The sequence below is a fragment of the Ranitomeya imitator genome, chromosome 8, assembly GCF_032444005.1.
Source record: "Ranitomeya imitator isolate aRanImi1 chromosome 8, aRanImi1.pri, whole genome shotgun sequence".
In the NCBI taxonomy this organism is placed as follows: domain Eukaryota; kingdom Metazoa; phylum Chordata; class Amphibia; order Anura; family Dendrobatidae; genus Ranitomeya; species Ranitomeya imitator.
In genome coordinates, this window is record NC_091289.1 from 85,601,261 (window position 1) to 85,627,702 (window position 26,442).

The following is a 26,442-nucleotide window of genomic DNA, read 5'->3' on the forward strand; positions in this document are numbered from 1 at the left end:
GATCCGGCCCTGTATTTCCGAGCAGTACACATATCCAGATGGTTAAAGATAGTAGATAGCTACGAGAAGGGCAACTGTGATAGTGTGGATTTAGCATTGTTGGGGACGACGGGAATACCTTACCTATGGTCACTAGCTAAGCTTCCCAACGATCTCAGATTAGATGAGGTGACTAAGAACACTTAAAATAAGACGCTTATTAAACAAGGAACTTCCCTTAGATTCCTTCCCCTCTGTTTGCTCCAATATGCTCTATACCGTTTTTATTAGATCCGAGTTATAGAGACCCGTATAGATTGTGGTCCTCACTTCCCAGAGAGCCTTTGAGGAACTTCTATAAAGACAGAATCCTTCACGGAGGGACCTGGCCTCCTGAATCTCTAACGCAACATAAAAACTTTCTCCAAGCACTACACATTAAACGTACGCTCCTTAACTTCAAAAAGAAGTTTCCCCAGAGCTCCGTATGGTCATGCAGGGCTGCCACTAGAAATTTCGGGGCCACATACTAGCAAAATTTTCGGGGCCCCCTTGAGACTCCGCCCAGGCTCCACCCCAGCCCCGCCTCCATGCTCCACCCCTCGAACTGTCCACAGTCCCACCGCTCTCTCTTGGGCCGGTTTCACACGTCAGTGGCTCCGGTACGTGAGGTGACAGTTTCCTCACGTACCGGAGCCACTGACACACGTAGACACATTCAAATCAATGCATCTGTGCAGATGTCATTGATTTTTTAAGAACAGCAGGGGGGCGCACAGGGGGTGGGGATCTTGATTTTACACACGATTATTCATATCTTCTCTACAGCAAACGCTGCTGTAGAGAAGATATGAATGGCGGCTTCAGCACGATGCAGGAGACAGCGCTAAACTTTATCGCTGTCTCCTGTACGGTGCGTGTGGTACCCAGTGGGCACACGGGCGGCGAACGTGTGCCACAGAAACGCACGGGCACACGGACATGGATAATTCCGGTACCGGAATTATCTGGACGTGTGGGACTGCCCTAGGAAAAACTCCACTTCTCACCCATCACACATTAACAGTTCCCATCATCAGATCACATACATAGCTGGCAGCTTTTGTTTAGGCCAAAAGATTTTTTAAGCCGCCACCATAACACGGTAGACACTTTTGGCTGGGCCCTACTCTGCTGTAACCTATTAAATATTTGTTAAAATATGCAATACAATTTAGGTATATTTTTATCTATTTTTCAATTTTTAAAATGACCAATAATATCACATACAAGGAACAAATACCGCTATACCATGACCAGATGACATATTACCACCACAGTGATCGAATAATATCACATACAAGGAACAAATACCGCAACACCATGTCCAGACCACATATTACCACCACATAGTGACTGAATACTACAATTCTGATCAGTAATTTAAAAAAAAGCACCATACTATCACCATAAGTGCCATTATTGTTGTGAATTCTGTGGTCAAGCTCCCTCCTGTGGTCATGAGTGGTACTTCGGCTGGTTCTGTCTATGAGCTTCCTTTGGTGGATGTGAGTGGGGCTGCGGCTTCTGAGTTTCCTTCCTCAGGTGACGAGGTTAAGTCGTTAGGTGCTGCTCTATTTAACTCCACCTAGTTCTTTGTTCCTTGCCTCCAGTCAATGTTCCAGTATTGGTCTTGCTCTCTCCTGGATCGTTCTTGTGGCCTGTCTTCACTGCATAAGCTAAGTTCTGCTGGTGTTACTTTTGTTTGGAAAAAAACACCAAAAATATATACTCAAGAACCCTTTAAAGCTCAAAAAACCAAAAAGAAAACACAGGATTCATAAAAAATAACCTTTAATAATATATACTACTAAAATCTCTAATCATGAAAACACAGCAGCAGAAATGTGCCTATGTAGTCCTAGAGCGACACTAAGCTTTGTCCTACCTGGCAGCGGGGTGCCAACCTCCACTGACAGGTAGGATTTGTCCGATAGGCATATACTAGGTCGCTCCAGGTTTCCTGCATTGTAGGGATTTTTAGGGACTCTGAGGGCGAGCCGCCGTGGAGTGGGGGCGCCAAGCGTAATTTAGGGTGCCTACCCCCGCTGCCAGGTAGGACAAAGCTTAGTGTCGCTCTAGGACTACATAGGCACATTTCTACTGCTGTGTTTTCATGATTAGAGATTTTAGTAGTATATATTATTAAAGGTTATTTTTTATGAATCCTGTGTTTTCTTTTTGGTTTTTTGTTACTTTTGTTTGCTATTTTTTCTGTCCAGCTTGCTATATTGGTTTTTCTTGCTTGCTGGAAGCTCTGGGACGCAGAGGGAGCACCTCCGTACCGTTAGTCGGTGCGGAGGGTCTTTTTGCGCCCTCCGCGTGGTTGTTTGTAGGTTTTTGTGCTGACCTCAAAGCTAGCTTTCCTATCCTCGGCCTATTCAGTAAGTCGGGCCTCACTTTGCTAAAATCTATTTCATCTCTATGTTTGTATTTTCATCTTTACTCACAGTCATTATATGTGGGGAATAATATGTAATCCACCGCACTCCCTATGTGGAATATCTTTGAGCAGAAATGTATTCTTTTTTGAGATTTGCTAATTTATTCAAAAGGTGAAATCAATAACATCGGATCAAAACACAAGGCAATTGTTACAAATTGTGCATGCGACTCAGAATGGTATTATATGTGGGGGCTGCCTTTTCCTTTGGGGAATTTCTCTGAGGCAAGGTAGGCTTATTTTTCTATCTTCAGGGCTAGCTAGTTTCTCAGGCTGTGCCCGAGGCGCCTAGGTCTGGTCAGGAGCGCTCCACGGCTACCTCTAGTGTGGTGTGATAGGATTAGGGATTGCGGTCAGCAGAGTTCCCACGTCTCAGAGCTCGTCCTATGTTATTAGTAGCTATCAGGTCACTTTGTGTGCTCTTAACCACCAGGTCCATTGTGGTTCTGAATCACCAGTTCATAACAGTACTGGAGGCCCAAAGTACTAATGCTTCTCAATAGAGGGAAAAGAGAAGTTCTGAGACCATTTTTCTTTCTCTGCACTGTGTTTTGTCTTTCTTTTCCCCTAGACATTTGGGTGGTTCAGGACACAGGTGTAGTGATGGACATTAAAGGTCTGTCTTCTTGTGTGGATCATCTCACTGCAAGAGTACAAAATATTCAAGACTTTGTGGTTCAGAATTCTATGTTAGAACCAAGAATTCCTATTCCTGATTTGTTTTCTGGAGATAGAGCTAAGTTTCTGAGTTTTAAAAATAATTGTAAACTGTTTCTGGCTTTGAAACCCCGCTCCTCTGGTGACCCAGTTCAACAAGTTAAGATCATTATTTCTTTATTACGTGGCGACCCACAAGACTGGGCATTTTCCCTTGCGCCAGGAGATCCGGCATTATGTAATATTGATGCATTTTTTCTGGCGCTCGGATTGCTTTATGATGAACCTAATTCAGTGGATCAGGCAGAGAAAAATTTGCTGGCTCTGTGTCAGGGTCAGGATGAGGTAGAGATATATTGTCAGAAGTTTAGGAAGTGGTCTGTGCTCACTCAATGGAAGGAATGTGCGCTGGCAGCAATTTTTAGAAAGGGTCTCTCTGAAGCCCTTAAGGATGTTATGGTGGGATTTCCTATGCCTGCTGGTCTGAATGAGTCTATGTCTTTGGCCATTCAGATCGATCGACGCTTACGTGAGCGTAAAACTGTGCACCATTTGGCGGTATTATCTGAGCATAAACCTGAGCCTATGCAATGTGATAGGACTTTCACCAGAGCTGAACGGCAAGAACACAGACGTCGGAATGGGCTGTGTTTTTACTGTGGTGATTCCACTCATGCTATCTCCGATTGTCCTAAGCGCACTAAGCGGTTCGCTAGGTCTGCCACCATTGGTACTGTACAGTCGAAATTTCTTTTGTCCGTTACTTTGATCTGCTCTTTGTCATCCAATTCTGTCATGGCATTTGTGGATTCAGGCGCTGCCCTGAATTTGATGGACTTGGAGTTTGCTAGGCGCTGTGGATTTTTCTTGGAGCCCTTGCAGTATCCTATTCCATTGAGAGGAATTGATGCTACGCCTTTGGCCAAGAATAAGCCTCAGTACTGGACCCAATTGACCATGTGCATGGCTCCTGCGCATCAGGAGGATATTCGCTTTTTGGTGTTGCATAATCTGCATGATGTGGTCGTGTTGGGGTTGCCATGGCTACAAGTCCATAACCCAGTATTGGATTGGAAATCTATGTCTGTGTCCAGCTGGGGTTGTCAGGGGGTACATGGTGATCTTCCATTTCTGTCTATTTCGTCATCCACCCCTTCTGAGGTCCCAGAGTTCTTGTCGGATTACCGGGATGTATTTGATGAGCCCAAGTCCAGTGCCCTACCTCCGCATAGAGATTGTGATTGTGCTATCGATTTGATTCCTGGTAGTAAGTTTCCTAAAGGTCGACTGTTTCATTTGTCTGTGCCTGAGCACGCCGCTATGCGGAGTTACGTAAAGGAATCCTTGGAGAAGGGTCATATTCGCCCGTCGTCGTCGTCGCCATTGGGAGCAGGGTTCTTTTTTGTGGCCAAGAAGGATGGTTCGCTGAGACCTTGTATTGATTACCGCCTTCTAAATAAAATCACGGTCAAATTTCAGTACCCCTTGCCGCTGCTGTCTGATTTATTTGCTCGGATTAAGGGGGCTAGTTGGTTCACCAAGATAGATCTTCGTGGTGCGTATAATCTTGTGCGTATTAAACAGGGCGATGAATGGAAAACAGCATTTAATACGCCCGAGGGCCATTTTGAGTACCTGGTTATGCCATTCGGGCTTTCTAATGCTCCATCAGTATTTCAGTCCTTTATGCATGACATCTTCCGATAGTACCTGGATAAATTCCCGATTGTATACTTGGATGATATTTTGGTCTTCTCGGATGATTGGGAGTCTCACGTGAAACAGGTTAGAATGGTGTTCCAGGTCCTGCGTGCGAATTCTTTGTTTGTGAAGGGGTCAAAGTGTCTCTTTGGTGTTCAGAAGGTTTCATTTTTGGGTTTCATTTTTTTCCCCTTCTATCGAGATGGACCCTGTTAAAGTTCAGGCCATTTATGATTGGACTCAGCCGACATCTCTGAAGAGTCTGCAAAAGTTTCTGGGCTTTGCTAATTTTTATCGTCGCTTCATCAATAATTTTTCTAGTATTGCTAAACCGTTGACTGATTTAAACAAGAAGGGTGCTGATGTGGTCAATTGGTCTTCTGCTGCTGTGGAAGCTTTTCAGGAGTTGAAGCGTCGTTTTTCTTCTGCCCCTGTGTTGTGCCAACCAGATGTTTCGCTCCCGTTCCAGGTCGAGGTTGATGCTTCTGAGATTGGAGCAGGGGCTGTTTTGTCGCAGAGAAGTTCTGATGGCTCGGTGATTAAACCATGTGCCTTCTTTTCCAGGAAGTTTTCGCCTGCTGAGCGTAATTATGATGTTGGCAATCGAGAGTTGCTGGCCATGAAGTGGGCATTCGAGGAGTGGCGTCATTGGCTTGAAGGAGCTAAGCATCGCGTGGTGGTCTTGACTGATCACAAGAACTTGACTTATCTCGAGTCTGCCAAACGGTTGAATCCTAGACAGGCTCGTTGGTCACTGTTTTTCTCCCGTTTTGACTTTGTGGTTTCGTACCTTCCGGGCTCTAAAAATGTGAAGGCGGATGCCCTGTCAAGGAGTTTTGTGCCCGACTCTCCGGGTTTGCCTGAGCCGGCGGGTATTCTCAAAGAGGGGGTAATTTTGTCTGCCATCTCCCCTGATTTGCGGCGGGTGCTGCAAAAATTTCAGGCTAATAGACCTGACCGTTGCCCGCCCAGCGGAGAAACTGTTTGTCCCTGATAAATGGACGAGTAGAGTTATCTCTGAGGTTCATGGTTCGGTGTTGGCTGGTCATCCTGGAATCTTTGGTACCAGAGATTTGGTGGCTAGATCCTTTTGGTGGCCGTCTCTGTCGCGGGATGTGCGTTCGTTTGTGCAGTCCTGTGGGATTTGTGCTCGGGCTAAGCCCTGCTGTTCTCGTGCCAGTGGGTTGCTTTTGCCCTTGCCAGTCCCGAAGAGGCCCTGGACACATATCTCTATGGATTTTATTTCGGATCTCCCCGTCTCTCAAAAGATGTCGGTCATATGGGTGGTTTGTGATCGCTTCTCTAAGATGGTCCATTTGGTACCCTTGTCTAAATTGCCTTCCTCCTCTGATTTGGTGCCATTGTTTTTCCAGCATGTGGTTCGTTTACATGGCATTCCGGAGAACATCGTTTCTGACAGAGGTTCCCAGTTTGTTTCGAGGTTTTAGCGAGCCTTTTGTGCTAGGATGGGCATTGATTTGTCTTTTTCCTCGGCTTTCCATCCTCAGACAAATGGCCAAACTGAACGAACCAATCAGACTTTGGAAACATATCTGAGATGTTTTGTTTCTGCTGATCAGGATGATTGGGTGTCCTTTTTGCCTTTGGCTGAGTTCGCCCTTAATAATCGGGCCAGCTCGGCTACTTTGGTTTCGCCGTTTTTCTGCAACTCTGGTTTCCATCCTCGTTTCTCTTCAGGGCAGGTTGAGTCTTCCGACTGTCCTGGTGTGGATACTGTGGTGGATAGGTTGCAGCAGATTTGGACTCATGTGGTGGACAATTTGACATTGTCCCAGGAGAAGGCTCAACGTTTCGCTAACCGCAGGCGCTGTGTGGGTCCCCGACTTTGTGTTGGGGATTTGGTTTGGTTGTCGTCTCGTTATATTCCTATGAAAGTTTCCTCTCCTAAGTTTAAGCCTCGTTTTATTGGTACGTATAGGATTTCTGAGGTTCTTAATCCTGTGTCTTTTCGTTTGACCCTTCCAGCTTCCTTTTCCATCCATAATGTATTCCATAGGTCATTGTTGCGGAGATACGTGGCACCTGTGGTTCCATCCGTTGATCCTCCTGCCCCGGTTTTGGTTGAGGGGGAGTTGGAGTATATAGTGGAGAAGATTTTGGATTCTCGTATTTCGAGACGGAAACTCCAGTACCTGGTTAAGTGGAAGGGTTATGGTCAGGAAGATAATTCCTGGGTCTTTGCCTCTGATGTCCATGCTGCCGATCTGGTTCGTGCCTTTCATCTGGCTCATCCTGGTCGGCCTGGGGGCTCTGGTGAGGGTTCGGTGACCCCTCCTCAAGGGGGGGGTACTGTTGTGAATTCTGTGGTCAAGCTCCCTCCTGTGGTCATGAGTGGTACTTCGGCTGGTTCTGTCTATGAGCTTCCTCTGGTGGATGTGAGTGGGGCTGCGGCTTCTGAGTTTCCTTCCTCAGGTGACGAGGTTAAGTCGTTAGGTGCTGCTCTATTTAACTCCACCTAGTTCTTTGTTCCTTGCCTCCAGTCAATATTCCAGTATTGGTCTTGCTCTCTCCTGGATCGTTCTTGTGGCCTGTCTTCACTGCATAAGCTAAGTTCTGCTGGTGTTACTTTTGTTTGCCATTTTTTCTGTCCAGCTTGCTATATTGTTTTTTCTTGCTTGCTGGAAGCTCTGGGACGCAGAGGGAGCACCTCCGTACCGTTAGTCGGTGCGGAGGGTCTTTTTGCGCCCTCTGCGTGGTTGTTTGTAGGTTTTTGTGCTGACCGCAAAGCTATCTTTCCTATCCTCGGTCTATTCAGTAAGTCGGGCCTCACTTTGCTAACATCTATTTCATCTCTGTGTTTGTATTTACTCACAGTCATTATATGTGGGGGGCTGCCTTTTCCTTTGGGGAATTTCTCTGAGGCAAGGTAGGCTTATTTTTCTATCTTCAGGGCTAGCTAGTTTCTCAGGCTGTGCCCGAGGCGCCTAGGTCTGGTCAGGAGCGCTCCACGGTTACCTCTAGTGTGGTGTGATAGGATTAGGGATTGTGGTCAGCAGAGTTCCCACGTCTCAGAGCTCGTCCTATGTTATTAGTAGCTATCAGGTCACTTTGTGTGCTCTTAACCACCAGGTCCATTGTGGTTCTGAATCACCAGTTCATAACACATTATACACAGGAGATCTGTACTTGGTATGCAGTGTCTGTGTACAGATAATACAGTGATCACTAGTGAAATTATACACAGGAGCTCTGTATACAGTATACAGTGTATAGTGTCAGTGTATAGGTAACACACTGACTCACCAGTGACGTCTCTAGGTGAAGTCCTTCATCTTTCATCCAGCACAGACCGCCATAATTTCATCCAGCCAGGACTTCTCTCTGCAGGAAATAACACAGTTATCTCGAGCTCTGCTTGTAGAATACATTACTTAATTTTTCCCAACTTCTACATTACACCACATGAAGAAAAAGAGGCGACATAGTGTCACTCTACACAGTAAAAGGACCGCCCCCCCATTTAAAACCGTGTCCTCAAAAAATAAAATAAATACATCACTGTAGTAATAATATCCCTAAATTAGCCCCTATGGTAATATTCCCCATCCTGGCCACCGTGTGTCTCATTCCTGGCGTCAGCCATATGTTCTCCCATCCTGCCCTCATGAATATCCATTCTGCCCCATATGATCTCCCCATCCTGCCCCATATGGTCGCCCCATGTGATCTCTCCATCCTGCCCCATCTGTCTCCATCATATCCATCCTGCCCCATGATCCTGCACGATCTGTCTCCAATTCTGCCCCCAGTGACTCCAATCATGCCCCATGTCTCCATTCTGCCCCCTATGTCTCCAACCATGCCCCCATGTCTGCAATCCTGCCACTTGTCTCCAATCATGCCCCCTGTGTCTCCAATCCTCCCCATCTCTCTCCAGTCATGCCCCCATGTCTTTCATCCTGCCCCGTGTCTCCAATCATGCCCCGTATCTCCATTCTGCCTCGTGTCTCGCATTCTGCCCCAATGTCCAGCATTCTGCCCCAATGTCCAGCATTCTGCCCCAATGTCCAGCATTCTGCCCGTGTCCAGCATTCTGCCCGTGTCCAGCATTTTGCCCCTGTCACTGTGTCCAGCATTCTGCCCCTGTCACTTTGTCCAGCATTCTGCCCCACTGTGTCCAGCATTCTGCCCCACTGTGTCCAGCATTCTGCCCCCGGGTCTCACAGTTTGCCCCTGTGTCCAGCATACTGCCCTGTCACTGTGTCCAGCATTCTGCCCTTGTCACTGTGTCCAGCATTCTGCCCCACTGTCTCCAGTATTCTGCCCGTCACTGTCTCCAGCATTCTGCCCCTGTCACTGTCTCCAGCATTCTGCCCTACTGTCTCCAGCATTCTGCACGTGTCTCCAGCATTCTGCCCCAGTGTCTCCAGCATTTCTGCCCCAGTGTCTCCAGCATTTCTGCCCCAGTGTCTCCAGCATTTCTGCCCCCAGTGTGTCCACCATTCTGCCCCAGTGTGTCCAGCATTTCTGCTCCTGTGTGTCCAGTATTCTGCCCCCAGTGTCTCCAGCATTCTGCCCCCGTGTCTCCAGCATTCTGCCCCTCGGGTCCCCCTGGACCGCCGCTCTCAAAGAAAAAAAAACACCAGTTCTTACCTGGCCTTGCTCCTGCGCCGGGCGAAGCTCCCTCCAGGCTCCAAGCAGACGCACTCGCCGGGCCCGGCGGCTGAGAATGACGTCAGACGCCGGCGAGTGCGCATTGCGGCTCTATTCAGCTGCCAGCCTCAGACTGGCTGGAGGCTGTTAACTATTGACGTGCGGGCGCGGGCCCGCACGTCAATAGCGTGCCGCAGCACCTGCAGGGGGGGCCCGGTGAGCAGATGAGACGGGGCCCGATGCGGGCCCCCTCTGCTCACCGGGCCCCATACGCCAGTCACGGCTGTAATGCCCTGATGGCGTCCCTGTGGTCATGGTTCGACATAATGTTCAAAATCCCACATCCCGAAATGAAAAGCATCTCCCGGGTCTACTTACAACTCAACTCCACCAACACCCATTCTAAACCTGCATTTCTTCTCTCCTGGGAAATAGAGATGGGGGGTATTTTTACAGAGATGCAAACCACTAACATTCTAGCTAATGCACGGGGATTCTCTCGTTGCATACTATTACAAGAAAACTCCTACAAGATCTTGACTAGGTGGCACTTAACTCCTGCCAGACTGACTCAAATAGGCCTGTTAGATGATAGCTCCTGCTGGCGCTGTCATAGTGCTCTGGGCCATCACACTCATGTTTTCTGGGAGTGTGCAAAATTGTTAAAGTTTTGGGGGGAGATTAACGAGTTTCTAAAAAGACTAAAACTGATTAAGACTAATCTACTGGCTTCTGAAGTTCTACTCTCCTGCCCATCCATTAATTACAGACCCAAGAAACAGACTTCTACCAGTACTACTAAGTGCCGCTAAACACTTAATCCCACTAAACTGGAAAGATGTCTCCCCTCCAACCATAGGTGAATGGCTGTCCAAGGGAGACCAAATCTCAAGACTCAAAGAATTATCTAGTTGGGAAATGAACAGTCATGATCTATATATGAGGGTTTGGGCACCCTGGAAAGAGATGCGAGCAGGTGGGAGCTCTTAACTCACTTTGGAGTGCATAGTATGCCCATAAGGTTCATGGTTGTAGCTTGTTGTATTTTCATACAATTCACCTGTTTTTTTGCTAGGACTAGACCTATTGTACCAATTCGTGTTATACTAGTTGAATTTCCCTTACCCTTCCCATTGACCCTTCCCCCCTTTTTTTCTCGTTCCCCTCCCCATCGTACAATATCCCTTACCTCAACCTACCACTCTGTTTTCCCCTCCCCTTCTATATTATGCTTATTCGTTTCTTATACTACAACACACGTGGTTTCTGTAATCTTAACACTGTTCGCCGGTTTACTTATCAAACTATGTGTTATGGTTTTTGTATCTGTGTTTATTCATAAATAAAGAATTTACAAAAAAAAAAAAAACTTTCATTCGGCTTTTTTTGGAAGAATTCTTTTTAGAATGGTACATCATCAAATAGGACATTGCAGACAACATTGCAAATATGAAATAGGGGGTGATGTATTTTATAAAAAGATTTTAAAAAGGATTTCTTCCAAATAAAGCAGAATGGAAGATTTTTATCAACACTCTGGTGTGTGAGTCGGATCCATTTTCACACTGTTCTAGTTGCCAAGTGCTGTGAAGCAGCAGGATTCCTGTGCTCCTATCCTGGACTGGAATTAGGCTTCAGGGGTGAGCTGATTTTTCATTTATTCACACAGGAGACTGAGATAGTCACTCCAGAACCTTCACTTTGTTCTGCTGTAGCCAATGACAGGTCGACTTGGCCTTGTGTTATGGATCTTTGTCCTGCTGGAACGACCAAGTATATCCCATGCGCAGCTTTTGGGCTGACAATTATAAATTTGCCTCCAGTATTTGCTGATAATGTGCAGCATTCATCTTTCCTTCAACTTTGACCAAGTTTCCTGTGCCTTTGTAGCTCACACATCCCCAAAACATCAGCGCTATAACTCCGTGCTTTACAGTAGGAAAGGTATTCCATCCATCTTAGGCCTTGTTGACCTCTCTCCAAATGTAACATTTATGGTTGTGGCCAAAAAGTTAAATGTTGGTCTCATCATTCCAAATTACCTTGTTCCAGAAGTTTTGAGACTTGTCTCTGTGCTATTTTGCATATTGTAAGCAAGATACTGTGTGGTATTTGCGCAGTAATGGTATTCTTTTAGCAACTCAACCATGCAGACCATTTTCTTCAAGTGCCTCCTTATTGTGCAGCCACACTGGTAGTTTTCAGAGAGTCCAGTATTTCAGCTGATGTTATTTGTGGGTTTTTCGTTGCATCCCGAACAATTTTCTAGCAACTGTGGACAAAATCTTTGTTGGTCTTCCTGACCGTTGTTTTGTTTCTACCGAGCCCCTTATTTTCAGTTTGTTAATCACAGTTTGAACTCTGCTGACTGGCATTATCAATTATTTGGATATCTTTTTGTATCCCTTTCCTGTTTTATACAGTTCAACTACCTTTTCCCGTATATTTGTTCAGAATTCTTTTACTTTCCCCATGACTCACAATCCAGAAATGTCAGTGGCTCGATGAAAGATGCAAGAGTCTGCCTTGGATCCCAGAAACTCACTCAGCTTTTATGCACACACATTGATTACAAGTAAACAGGTGTGAAATTCAAAAACTCTTTGTAAAAACTGATCTTGGACACCAGGTGGATGCAGACTTTCTTGATTTACGTATAACAAATAAAGAAATTCCAAAGGGTTTGAGAATTAACATACCCTCAACCTTTTCGAATGGCTCACTCTTTACTGAAAAATGCAAGAAGTTTCTCAATACCTGCTATATTAGTTTAATCCAAATCCTTGTAGAGAAGCGGAGGGAGCTAGCACAGAAACTCACTCAGCTTTTATGCACACACACAATGATTACAAGTGATATAGAAGGGTTAGTAGTTTGCCTTTAACTACCTTGCCTTTAAGTGCCTTTTGCCTTTAAGTGTTAGAATTACTAGAATCTGTTGACTCAGTAGTCTGACGGTCTCCTCTTCAAGGAGACTGTACTTCTTATCATGTATGTCCTCAATAGTCAGTACAACATATTCTGGGTTATGGTAAATAAAGTATGACCCTGGGTGATGGTGGGGGCTACATGAGTTACATTGAAATGCATTATGTGTAAATGGTATAAAACATTGCTTTGGCTTTTTATATATCAGATAAAAGTGACTTGCTCACAGGATATGTGTGAGGTGTCTTTTTGTCTCCAAGCGCGCTTGTAAAATGACGGGCATAACTCCACAATTTGGCCCTCACTGGTGATCTGTCAGCTGACGTTGGTCAAAACGAAAACAGCTATAACAGTTTTGGCGCCCGACCGGGGCCGTGTATCCAGCCTATTCGGAATCCGTATGGGGGAGCTTCAGGGAGATTGGACATGCAAAACACCAGCTGCAGCAAGGTGAGAAATATTATTCTTACAAACCTGTTTTGCACCTGCAATCTCTCATCTGGATCTCTCCATGCCTCTGGGTAAAAAGCTGCGAGCATGGTTCAAAGAATCCACATCACCAGTGAGTTTTGTGTTTTGTCTATTTATGTCCGTATGAGAGTAGAATAATAGAGTTATAAGATGATAATTGTTATCTGTATCATTTGTCAGTATGCTAATTGGTTGTGTATTTGCGTAGTGTGTAATACAGAGCTGGGATAGACTCTGTGCAGTGTTGTTATTTTGGTCATTTTGGATTGGCAGTACATTATATGAAGCTGTATTTTGTATAAGGCCGTGGTTTTTGTTGTTTGGCCTTAAAGTGCTTTCAGAGTGTCAGTGGACACTGCTGCAGTTTTTGTTATATAGAGCTGTGTTAATTCCAAAGTGCAAAATAGGCAGGCTGTGTGAACCTTGTATGTATGTATGTCTATGAGAACTGTGTGTGAGATGACAGGTGAGTAAATGAGTATAAGGAATAAACATAAATCCCTGATTGATTAGGGGTTCCGTTAGGTGTGGTCCTCTGTATGTGACAGAAGACATTATTCAACTCAGTTTGAGCTGAATTAGGTGGAGTGATTGAGATAAGGGATTTTCTTCTTGTAAAAATCAACTGAAAGTGAAAGGAAAAGAAACAACAATCCCTGAATGAGCATGTATGTATGAGTGATCACATAAGTATAATTACTTATCTAACTGTTGTTAATTGTCCAGGATGAATGAGTTGTGGATATTTTTAATGTACATTTAATTTACATCTGAGATTCAGTGAAACCCGTGTTATGTGTGGTTTGACATTGGATAGGTTTCTATATGTGTTTTGGCTGGACGCGGTCAGAATCAGCTTATTCAAGTTATGCAGTGATCTGCCTGTATAGAGAAACTGTTTTTAATTCCGAGAGAATGAATGTTTTGTAGAGATTATGTCTGAAAACTGCTGCATTCTGTTTCTGTGTGTGTAAGACTCACCAAGCTCTTATCAGCGCGAAATAGCTGATGGGAGGGGTAAGCTGAGCCCCTGCGCGACTTGCTTGACATTTCTCCCTTTTGTGCTGTGGGCCAGAGGAAGGAGGGCCACATAGCTGCATTCTAAAGTTTCTCTGTCTTTGGTTCAGTACGCGCTGAGAGATTTGTGTTTACAGCAACAGTACTGTATGTATTGAAGTAGAAAGAAGTATCAAGTTCAAGTTGGAATTTGAAAGTGAAAGAATTGTGCCTATTTTAGAGGATCACTTGTAAGTGATTGAAAGATTGGTAAAAGATTCACCTGCTTCAAGTTGAGTGATTGATATAGCAAATTGAGGATCAACAGAGGAGGTAGCCACGGCTGATGTAATAGGTGGTGTAACCTGCTACAGTCAGCCTACGGCAAATTGGTGGTGTAACCTTGCCGTTCCATGGAGCTTTGCTAGCCAGCTGATCTACCGAGTGGTAGGTGGTGTAACCTGCTCGCTAGAATCCTTTAGGTCTACCGGGAAATAGGTGGTGTAACCTTTCCCGCTAAATCTTTACACTCACTCTGACTTGTCACGTGTTGCAACCCTGGTTTAAGGCAAGGCACACTAATAAAGGGCATTTTTAGAGGTGAGTGTCGGAGCGGATAAGTTGAAGCCATGGGCGACTTATTCTGTGTGCAGTCAGGGCCCCCAATGGGATCCAGAACCGCTATAGAGATTGTAAAAGACAGAGAAGGAAAGGAAGCAGTAAAAGATGTGAGACCAATATTGAAACAGGCAAAAATGCCAGTGAGTGGATGGATGTTTGGATGTTCAAAAAGGCACAGACAAATGAGGAAAATAGCATGTGAATAAATGGCATCTGAGAGAGTGCAGCAGGACGGAAGTAAGGTGTATTATGAATGTTTTGATGCTTAAAAGTCCGACTATGACCGACACATTACTGCTACGGTCATACCTTTGTATAACCAGAGACCAAGACAAGACAGATGGACTTGTAAACATTGCGGTCAGACAAACCCAGACTGGAGAAATACTTGTATGATCTGTGATGTAACCCAACCTAAGTGAATTACACTGAATCCTCTCCAGACAAGATCACATGTAGTGACATAAGAAGCTGACACAGGATTGTGGTTAGTGGGGACATTAACTTTTGGGAGTAAGCTGACAGTAATCCTTTTGGGAAGGAGCTGTAGACCAGCATGTCATGTCACCCCCACCACCAGAGAACCAACCACATCAGGTAGTGTAAGACAGATACAGGAGTATTATCCCTGGAAGCCCTCTGACTAGCTAGCTACGCTAAAATAATTGGCTGACCCTGAGAACAAACCTTTCCCATTTTACAGACAAAGACAATATGATGGACGTATAAGTGCACCTGAGCAGACCTAGAGAGTTGGTGAGCACCAAAGCAGGTGACGTACTAGGATGCAAATTAAGACTTTTACAGATGTGACTAAAGGAGAGAGAGTAGATATGTACTCTGGACGGTTACAGCTGAAATGGGCAGACATGGGGTACAGTCCAGTAAACCCACTCGATGTTAAAATATTGGTAAATACATTCATTGACGGTATGACAAAAGGCTTACGAGACGCAGTACAGACAGCCAGACCTAAATGGAGAAATGTAGATCCAAAGACCTCCTAAAGGTTGCTAAAGGAGTTGAAGAAACTAGGACAATAAGACGACGTGTAATGTATGTTGGAGCACAAGGAAAATAGTAGAGACGTAGTAAGGGACCTAAGGACTTAGAAACAGTGAAGTGCTGGAATTGTGGAGAAAATGGACACTCAGACCAATCTTCCACCTCCTTCACCTTCAGACTAGGAAACTGACAACCCAGTGACAAATGTGTGCCCTGTTCTTGTCCCCTCCGGACCTGGTCCTGCCTTGATGACCACCATACCAATGCTGGGAGGGAAATAGACAGAATTCTTGACCGACACTGGGGCAGCTGGGACTAATACACAAAGACTTGATACTGCCAAACATGATTACTGATGAGACTGTGGAATACGTGAGGGTAGGGAGAAAAGCGACTGAAGCCCCTATGACTAAACAAGGAAAGACTAGAGTCACGAGACAGCCAAGAGGTGCTTACAAACTTATTGTTAGTGACAATACCCCTATGAATTTGCTGGGAGCAGAGTTGAGTGCTGTCTAGGCACTATACAGTGCTCTCTTGAGGGTATTACAGTCACAAGTCCCCTTTTCATATAAACACTTGGGGCAGAGGGACGCCAGGGTCTTCCACGTGCACATTATACCACAGGTAAATCATGCCCTATTGTAGTTACACTTAATTCCATTCATTTGCCAGTTTTAGTAGTTTCCTTGCACAAAGATGGTATAGTTACTGTGTATTTCTAGGTTGTCTTCATATGATATATAGTTTTTTAGCCATTCATTATATTGGCTCAAACCATAGTCACTGTTTATTTGTCTTTTCCAGTTCTTATACCTTATCGCAAGCAACTGGCATTGATATTTGGCATTTTTCAAATCCTTTCTTTTTGTATTCGGAACTGTTAGTTATGGATTTATATAGGGCTGCTACCTTCTTAGAATAAGCTTGTGCTTTGTTGTGGCCTATGGCATTGTGCTCCCCCGTTTTATGACTCAGTATCTTTCGTAATTATATATATATAATTTTCTTTTGGTAACATTTTGTGAATCAAATTTAGTTTTTTTAAGGGGTACGCTACCCAATCAAATACGGGTATAAATATTTGGACATTAATGTGTGACTTATATAAACACTTGTGTAATATTGCAGAAATGGTGTATATGGCAAGAGTAGTGAAAGTAACACCTGACACCAGAATGTCTGAGGACAGGGAAAAAAGGTACCAGACACCATTTGGGCAAGGGGAAAATCTGATATGGGTCGGCTGCCCATTCCCCCTGTCATGATAAATCAAGATCAGTATTCACTCCTCTTTGGTTAAGGCAATACCCCTTAAGTCTAGTCAAATCAATGGCACTGAGCAGGGATATTAAAGAGTATGTTAAGGCAGGGGTTCTAGTGCAGAGATATTCCCCCTGCAACACCCCTTTGTATCCCATTAAGAAAAAAAAAGGACCCAAGGGTTCCCCTGACACTTACAGAATGGTTCATGACTAACGAGCTATTAATGATGTTACAGTGAGTGTGACCTCAACTGTCCCTAACACACACACCGTACGGTCACAGATCCCCGCGATGTCAAAATGTTTCACAGTTATTGATTTGGCATATGCATTTTTCTCTGTACCACTGCACTCTGACTGTCAGTATTTTTTTTCTTTCACTCACGAAGGTAAACAATACTGTTGGACGGTCCTCCCACAAAGGGGGAAAGAACTCCCCAACCATCTATTCAACAGCGATGGCAGGGATTCTTGAGCAGTGGCAACCACCTCATCCACAGATTGTACTATTACAGTACTTGGATGACCTCTTGCTCTGCTGCCCGGACCAGATGTCTACAGTTTCCTTGCTGTGTTTTTTCTTTGGCAGAAAGGGGTTGCAGAGTCTCACGTGATTGCAAACAAAAGGTGACATTTTTAGGATATTGTATTGCTGAAGGTACAAGACACCTGACTGAAGACAGAAAACAGGCAATACAAATCTCCCTTTACCCAGGTCACACCAGCATCTACGCACTTTTCTAGGTTTGGTGACCTACTGTAGGCCTTGGATAAGGTCTGCTTCACAAATGATGCACCCACTCTATGACTGTTTGCCATCAGAACCCTACAATCTCACTCAAGAAGCAATTGACTCCTTCCACTCTCTCAAGCTGCTCATTGTGTCAGACATTCCAAACTATGATCAGCCATTTTTCTTATTTTTCACAGAGCTGGGTGGACATGCTACCGCAGTACTGACACTACAGCATGGAAAGAAACAGAGACCGATAGCTTACTACTTAGCACAATTAGACCCCGTGATTAGAGGGTCTTCTACATGTGTACATGCTGAAAGAGCTGCTGTATTACTGAAAGGCATGTGAGATCACACTGACTTTTTCTTTTTGACAATTTGTTCCCCACGTGACATTAATGCCATACTTGTACAAGTTCAACCAAAATACCTGCCTAAGGAGAGACAGATCAGACTTGAATGTGCTCTAATACTAATTCCTGAATATGTCACCCTCAAAAGACATAATGTTCTGAATCCAGCCACTCATCTGCCTGTGGATTCAGAAAAGGGGGAATTGGTGACAGCATTGGCAGGTGGGAAAGAGAACATGACATGACGTTGACATGACGCACGAACATGACTGCATAGGAACTGATGAGTCAGGAGACAGTGAGTTTTACATATGTTCGTGGGAAGAAAAAACCTGTTCCTAATGCATATTTTGAGTTTTTTTTTATTTTTGTAGATTGCTTCAGATACCACCAGAATGGGCGACTCTACATTGGATATGCAGTAGTATCCTCACATGAGGTAATCCGAGCTGAACCACTCGCTCCTCACATGTCGGTGGAGGAGGCAGAGTTGAAGGCACTCACTGAGGCGTGTAGAGTTGCTGCAGGTAAAGTCGATAACAGTTACACAGATTTGAATTGTGCATGGGGAATATCCCATGATTATTGCCCTATCTGAAGAAGCAGAACGTTTCTTACATCAGCCGGTAAGCCCATTAAAAATGCAGAGCTGGTGAAACAATTAGTGGAGGCATTGACGTTATCAGTCCAGATTGGCATCGTCAAGGTAAAAGCACACACGGAAGGTGACTCTGTGGAGGAAAAGGGCAACAGAAGGACAGACGAGGCTGCTAAAGTAGCAGCAAGGCGGCCTAGGGAGCAGGGGACGGTGGCAGGGAGTCAGCATATTCCAGCCACACTGAGCCTAGATGTCCTGAAATCCCTCCAGCTGCCCAAACAGAGAAGGAACACTGGGAGAATGGGAGCTGAGCTGAACTCAGAAAGAGTACGGGAGAATCAGGATAAATCGTATATACCAAGATCCCTGCTCCCAATCATGGCGCAAGCAACACAAGATGTCTTCAGGATCGCTCCTGGTTTCAGTTACGCAGCCGCAAAGCTCGTACACTCATGCCTCATCTGTGCACAGCACAACCCAGGTAAAACAGTAAAAATCCCTAAGAAAGCGACACCCAGGCCTCTCTACCCGTTTCAGAGACTGCAGACTGGCTACATACAGCTACCCAAGGTAGGAGTGTGTGAAAAATGTCCTAGTATGTGTAGATCTCTTCTCTGGTTGGCTGGAAGCCTATCTGGTAAAAAGTGCAAATACTAAAGCGACTGCAGACAAACTGATGAAAAAAACTGATCTGCAGGTATGGTGTCCTAGAAACCATAGACAGCGATAGGGACACACACTTCACGGGAGAAATAATGAGGGAAGTCATGCAGGTCCTGGGAGTACAGCAAGCATATCATGCACCATATAGACCACAAAGTAGTGGGAAAGTGATGAGACTAAATGGGACACTTAAACTGGAAAATCAAAGGCCATGGCAGACAAAGGAAAGAGCGTGGTAGAGTGTTTGTCTCTTGTACTCTTTTCAGTCACACACACTCCAAATAGAAAGACAGGCTTGTGTCCTTTTGAAGTCCTGTTTAGTAGTTTGCCAGAGGCTGGTCTGTACTTCCCACAGGTGCTACAAAAGCAACACGGTGCTATGACAGCCTATGTCCAGGCCTTGCAGAAAAGACTTAATGTGGTGCATAAACATGTGTTTTCATCCATTCCAGATCCTAATGCCAGTGCAGACGTATATCAGCTGAATCCAGGTGATTGGTGGTCATACACAGACACGTGAGAAGGAGCCTAGATCCACGGTTTGACGACCCGTTTTAAAGTCCAGCTGACCACATTCACCTCAGTGAAACTTGAGGGAAAGCCCACCTCCTGGATCCATGCCAGTCACTGCAAAAAGATCTTTTCACCAGCAGAATGACTGTTCTCCTAATCACCTTGCTGGCAGTGGTAGGATTTTTGCACCTTACAGAGACACTGGATAAACAAACTTATTCAACATCTTGCTTTTCTTATAAAAGACGCGGAAGGACAAAACCTGCTGGACTGTTGGATCTGTATACACAGCCCAGTATCTTCAAGGACTATGCCGTACTTAGCCTTACCCCAGGACCCAAGGAAGGTATTGACACCACACTGCACAGACAGTGAGACTTGGACTGAGATTTTCTAGGTTCCTTAAGACTCTTAATGAGACCAATACAATATAGAGACTCCTTTTTAAATCCAGTCAATTGGCTTAGCGGCCTAGCGGGATGGATTATTTTTGGTATTGTACAGACTTGTATGCAAATTTTGTTGCCTTGCTTATTGTTTTATGTAGCCATAAAAGCGCTAATATATATATTACCTAAGCTATGGAATAGTGTATGTTTAAGGAAGAAATCTAAGGCTGTGCCATCCATAGCGTATCATAGAACCCGGATAACCACGACTGACTGCGGAAGTGAGTGTCCATACTGAGGGTGGATGGGCGAAGCAGGTAGAAAGCCCCCTTGTGGGTACTAGACCCATGAGACAGTAGCTCCTTTGTGGACATCAGCTGACCCGGTGGCAGAGGTTATACCATTTACAAAATGGGGAAATTGATATAGAAGGGTTAATAGTTTGCCTTTAAGTGCCTTGTGCCTTTAATTGCTAGAATTACTAGAATCTGTTGATGCAGTAGTCCGATGGTCTCCGCTTCAAGGAGGCTACACTTCTTATCATGTATGTTCTCAATAGTCAGTCACAACATGCTCCGGGTACGTGAGAGAATAAAGGTCAGTATGACCCTGGGTGATGGTGGGGGCTACATGAATTACATTGAGAGTTACATTTGTCGTAAATGGTATAAAATATTGGTTCTTGCTCTATTACTTCAGATAAAAGGGACTTGCTCACAGAATGTGTAAGGTGTCTTTTTGTCTCCAAGCGCGCTGGTAAAATGACGGGCGTAAATTAACAATTTGGCCTCACTGGTGATCTGTCAGCTGACATTGGGTCAGAACGAAAACAGCTACGACAGCTGTAATACGTGCAAATATAGTGGCAACATCAGTGGCACGGTCTATTCACTTATGGGTAGATGATTTGGTAGATCAACTTTCATCAAAAACCCCTAGAGAGACTATATTAAAATCCCTACCCCTTCTAAAAATGGCAACAGATTTTCTTGCAGACGCTTCTGCAGAATCAGTGAGATTCACGGCCAGGAGTCAATTCTTGTCGAATGCAGCCAGAAGAGCCATCTGGCTCAAAAACTGGTCGGGGGATGTACATTCAAAAAAATAAGCTTTGTGCTATCCCATTCTCATGTTGAAGAGTATTTGGGCCAGCTCTGGACGACATTTTAGAGAAGGCTTCAGATGATAAAGAGGGGTTTCCGGAAGAGAAACGCAAAAAGTTTCAGCCTTTTCGTGGGTCCCCTTTTAATCAGAGAACTGACTATAGGGGGAAAAGCAAACAAGGGAGATGGAGCTATCCAAATGGTGGGGAGACTAGAACCAAAAGGTAGAGAGTCCACCTATTCAGGTTCAATATCGGGATACCACAGAAAATGACGCCACCCGAGTAGGGGGGGCGCCAAACCAGATTCCTGGGGGGTTGGCAAAAGATCACCACAAGCCCGTGGATCCTACAACTGATTTCTCAGGGATACAAAAAAGAATTCTCTTCGCCTCCCCCACAAAAATTCCGAATGTCCAGCTCCCACCTCGTCTCAACCTCTCCCATGTGGGTAGACATTCAAGACCTCCTAAAAATAGCCACGATCATCCCAGTGCCTCCCGAAGAAATAGGAAAGGGTTTCATTCAAGTCTATTTTCCATAAAAAAGCCCTCGGGGAAATCAAGAACAATTATAAATCTTAAACGCCTGAACACATGGGTAAGATACAAGAGATTCAAAATGGAATCTATAAAATCCATGATTCCCCTTTTAGACAAGGGGTGGTAATGTGCACTCTAGATTTGAAAAGTGCGTACTACCACATCCCAATTTACCCAGGCCACAAAAAATATCTCAAGTTTGCAGTAGAAAAAGAAGGCAGGATCTTCCACTACGAGTTTCGCTGCCTACCGTTTGGTCTAGCCTCAACCCCAAGGGTTTTTACAAATATTATGAAAGAGGTAGTGGTCTACCTAAGAAATCAGAACATCATGGTTGTACCGTATCGGAATGACTTTCTAGTAATAGCGGACACAGTAAATCAGCTCAGAACCAACTGTCAAGTCTTTAATCTCCACACTGCAGAATTTGGGGTGGATCGTAAATTGGTCAAAATCTGATCTAGTACCCAAACAGAGAATAAAATTTATCGGAGCCATACTAGACTCAAGTGTGAGAATGTCTTTTCTGCCGGAAGAGAAATTGTCCGGCATAGTAAACAGAATTTGTCAGTTCACAAAGAGCAGAGTTTCCATCACAGAAGCCATGAAGGTCCTGGTGCTGATGACTGCCTGCATACCCTGCGTAAATTGGAGTCCGTTTCACTCTCAACGACTTCAGCAAGTGATTCTCTCATCCTGGGACAGAAGACAGGGGTCGTTGGACAAGGTGATACAGCTGTCACCCCAAGTAAAGACTTCCTTACACTGGTGGATAAATTCCAAGAATCTGCAAAAGGGAGTTGCTTGGATTCGTTCTCCCGAAGTCATAATTGGAGTACAGCAGACAGTCCTCGAATTTCAGGGAGTTGCTCGCAGTCTGGAAAGTTCTGTCCCCCGCCCAGTCCTGGATAAGAAACAAACATGTGAAAATACTCTCGGACAACACAACAGCAGTAGCCTTTCTTCGACATCAAGGGGGACCGAAACACTTGGCTCTGCAGCAGTTGGCAGAGCGAATCTTCAGATGGGCAGAAGAAAGAGTACTCTCAATCTCGGCGGTACATCTGGAAGGTACCAGAAACCAGGTGGCGGACTTCCTGAGCAGGAAGACAGTCTTATCGACAGAATGGGAATTAAACAACAAAGTATTCAGAGACTTATGCCATCCTTGGGGAAATCCAGATGTGGACCTCTTTGCAACCAGACAGAATGCAAAGGTCAGCGCCTTTTACTCACTGAACCCCCAGGAGAACCCGACCGAAATCGATGCCTTTTCCCAGTCGTGGAGCAGAGGCCTGTTATACGCATTCCCTCCTCTTGCATTAATAACAAGAATTCTGAGAAAAATTGCAGAAGACAGAGCCAGAGTCCTACTTGTAGTACCGTTCTGGCAAAGGAGAAGTTGGTTTCCTTACTGAAGAAAATGTCAAAGGAGAAACCAGTTTTTCTTTCACGAAGAACAGACCTTCTTTATCAGGGTCCTATTTTTCACCAGAATCCGGAAAGTCTTTGGTTGTCGGCCTGGATCCTGAACGCCAGGTTCTGAAAGCGAAAGGCTTGTCGGATGAAGTTATTTCCACGCTGCAAGCAAGTAGGAAGCCGGTAACTTCTTCAATCTATACTAAAATTTGGAAAAAAATCTGCAGTTATTGTGGAGAGGCGACAGGTGATACTGATCACCCTAATATACCCAAAATCCTTGATTTCTTGCAATCTTGTTTTAAAGCATGTCTTAGACCCAGTACTTTAAGGGTACAAGTGGCGGCCCCTAGTGTCTTCTATGACTATACTTTATCGTCCCACCCCTGTATTAGTCGGTTTTCCAGGGCAGTGGCGAGGTTAAAACCATTGATAAGGAAAACTGTCCCGCCATGGGACTTAAATTTAGCCCTTAATGAACTAAGCAGACATCCGTATGATTTAGGGAACAATCTAGATATTAGTAAATTGTCCCTAAAAACGTCTTTCCTTGTAACATAACTTCGGCGAAAAGACTGGGTGAGCTTCAGGCTCTCTCTATCCAGGATCCTTATTTGCAGGTCTTTAATGACAGGTTGGTTTTGTAACTGGATCCAGCTTTTCTCCCGAAAGTGGTCTCGTATTCAATTATGAATCAGGAGGTCATACTTTTTCCAATCGCTTAAAAATCAAAAAAGAAACTCTCTACCATAACTTAGATGTTAGAGAAACGGTTATTAAATACCTAGAAGTAACTGCACCCTGGAGGCAGGATAATAATCTTTTTGTTCAATTTAGAGGCCCAAACAAAGGTAGAAAGGCGTCTAAATCTACGATCGCGAGATGGATTACATCCACAATAATTTCGGCCTATAAAGCTCAGGGAAAAAATCCACCGGGCTGTATCAAAGCACACTCGTCTAGATCAATGGCAGCCTCATGGGCAGAAAAGGAGGGGGGGAGGGCTTCAGCAGATCAAATTTGCAACGCCGCGTCCTGGTCTAATTTCAGTACCTTTTCCAAACATTATAAACTAGACGTAATGTCGACACAACTAAAGTTTGGCAGGAAGGTAATCCAGGCAGTACTCCCACCCTAAGAACCAATCTGCTTTGGTACGTCTCAATGGTGCTGTCAGGTGGATGACCTGGAAAATGGTAATTAGACCTACCGGTAATTGTATTTCCAGGAATCCATCCTGACAGCACTATTAGTTTCCCTCCCTATGCTAAATCACTAAAAACTAATGTGATTTAACATTTGTATCTTGTTTTGTTGTTTCAATAAACTATTCTTTTGCATCCATCCAGATGTGATACTTTGGAAAATCACTGACGGGTGGTAGGGGGAGGGCCCTTTTAAACACTCATGGTTTCCTGTCCCACTATGGATAAGAAGGACAAACTCCATGGTGCTGTCAGGTGGATGACCTGGAAAAAAAAGTTATGACACTTGGATGAATCATGCACATTTTACCATTGCCAGAAAAGTTATTCCAGTCATGGTCTAAAGTGGTGTTCATTTTGAAGAATTAGACAGCTTTATCCACGACCTATCCTGACCATGCTCTGACACTGTGAAGATGGCTGGTGTAAAAATGGCAACATTTTTTTTTTACTTTGAAGGTGTTTTACAGTGTAAATACCTTCAAAAAATGAGGCTACAATGTGTTTGTGAAAAAACAAACTTTCCTGTACACTATACAGATATTTACATCAGGATTTCTGATACTTTCCCTACTGAGGCCTGATCTGCCAGACCAAGGTAATGCCTTGGCCATACTAGATGACCAAGCATCACCATAAGCAATGCCATCATTAAAAATACTGCACAATTTTGTTTGTGTTTACTGAACTCTGTGCAAGACAAAAAAAAATGAATAAAGTTAATCAAATATGTTGCTAAACCAGAGATTGTGGCAACCATACATAGGACTGAACTATTCAGAATCACTTGTGCAAAAACTGCCTCCTCACTTTGACCTCGCCAACAACCTGGGGCACCTCACTGGGGAGAATTAACAGTTTAAGAAGTACTGACAGACAATGCATGGGCAGCAATATAGGGGAGAATACAAGACCAATGCTTACCAAAAGGGCTAGAATATAAACATGGTGAGCACAAAGCTCTGCAGTTCCGTATCTGAAAGAACAACAATAAAAATGATTAATAAACCCTAAAAACAAAGTAATAATGCAACATACAAAACGTTGCCACAGCAACGTGATACATGATGTAACTGAACTTACCGTGCCAAGAAACACCACACGTCAATGGCCAAAAGAGACTCCAGCATCCTATTACTAAGTACAGCACAAAGCAGAGAGCGCTCCTGAAACCAGAACCACATCGCTGTAAGATTAGGGCATGCTGAAAGCCACACTGCTTTCTCTGAAGGAGGGTAATATTTCTTTCCAAAGGATGCACTTTATTTTGTTACATTTTTAGTGTGGTTTCGATTTTTACTGTGCTTCTATTTATTTTGATCCATTTATGAGAGTGATTTATACTACTGAATCTTTGGGAGCTCCACACCCACACATACCTACATATTACACACTATAAGACATTGTGGCAAATTCTGGCTCCTGCAGCAGTGTTCGGCTATTTCGGGGCGATGTTCTCACCGTTTTGCTCCAGAGTGCTTTCATTTGTGTTATCCTTGCCATCTTCTACATTTGCACTACAAAGCCAAAACTCTTTTTCATAACTATGCAGAAACTGTATATGACCCCAGTAACACTACTTGTATTGCAGCATTTATATGTGTGTATGTGTGCATCACTGCCTGTATTTAACCATGTTGGCCTGAAAAAAAGTGTCAATGAAATACTAAAAGGCAACACCTTTAACCCCTTTATGACCCAGCCTATTTTGACCTTAAAGACCTTGCCGTTTTTTGCAATTCTGACCAGTGTCCCTTTATGAGGTAATAACTCCGGAACGCTTCAACGGATCCTAGCGGTTCTGAGACTGTTTTTTCGCGACATATTGCGCTTCATCTTAGTGGTAAATTTAGGTCAATAAATTCTGCGTTTATTTGTGATAAAAACGGAAATTTGGCGAAAATTTTGAAAATTTCGCAATTTTCACATTTTGAATTTTTATTCTGTTAAACCAGAGAGTTATGTGACACAAAATAGTTAATAAATAACATTTCCCACATGTATACTTTACATCAGCACAATTTTGGAAACAAAATTTTTTTTTGCTAGGAAGTTATAAGGGTTAAAATTTGACCAGCGATTTCTCATTTTTACAACGAAATTTACAAAACCATTTTTTTTAGGGACCACCTCACATTTGAAGTCAGTTTGAGGGGTCTATATGGCTGAAAATACCCAAAAGTGACACCATTCTAAAAAATGC

General features: G+C 44.2%; 1 protein-coding gene across 2 annotated transcripts in view; it reads right to left on the reverse strand.

Annotated features, from left to right (window-relative positions):
* Window positions 1-26,442, reverse strand: part of FIRRM (FIGNL1 interacting regulator of recombination and mitosis) — a 693,335-nt gene that overhangs the window by 246,748 nt on the left and 420,145 nt on the right. For both annotated transcript variants that reach the window (XM_069737142.1, XM_069737143.1), the window contains exons 14-15: window positions 25,323-25,405; window positions 25,164-25,215 (exon numbers count right to left, since the gene is read on the reverse strand). In XM_069737142.1, coding sequence (XP_069593243.1) covers window positions 25,164-25,215; window positions 25,323-25,405 — 135 coding nt within the window. The remainder of the gene's footprint in view (window positions 1-25,163; window positions 25,216-25,322; window positions 25,406-26,442) is intronic.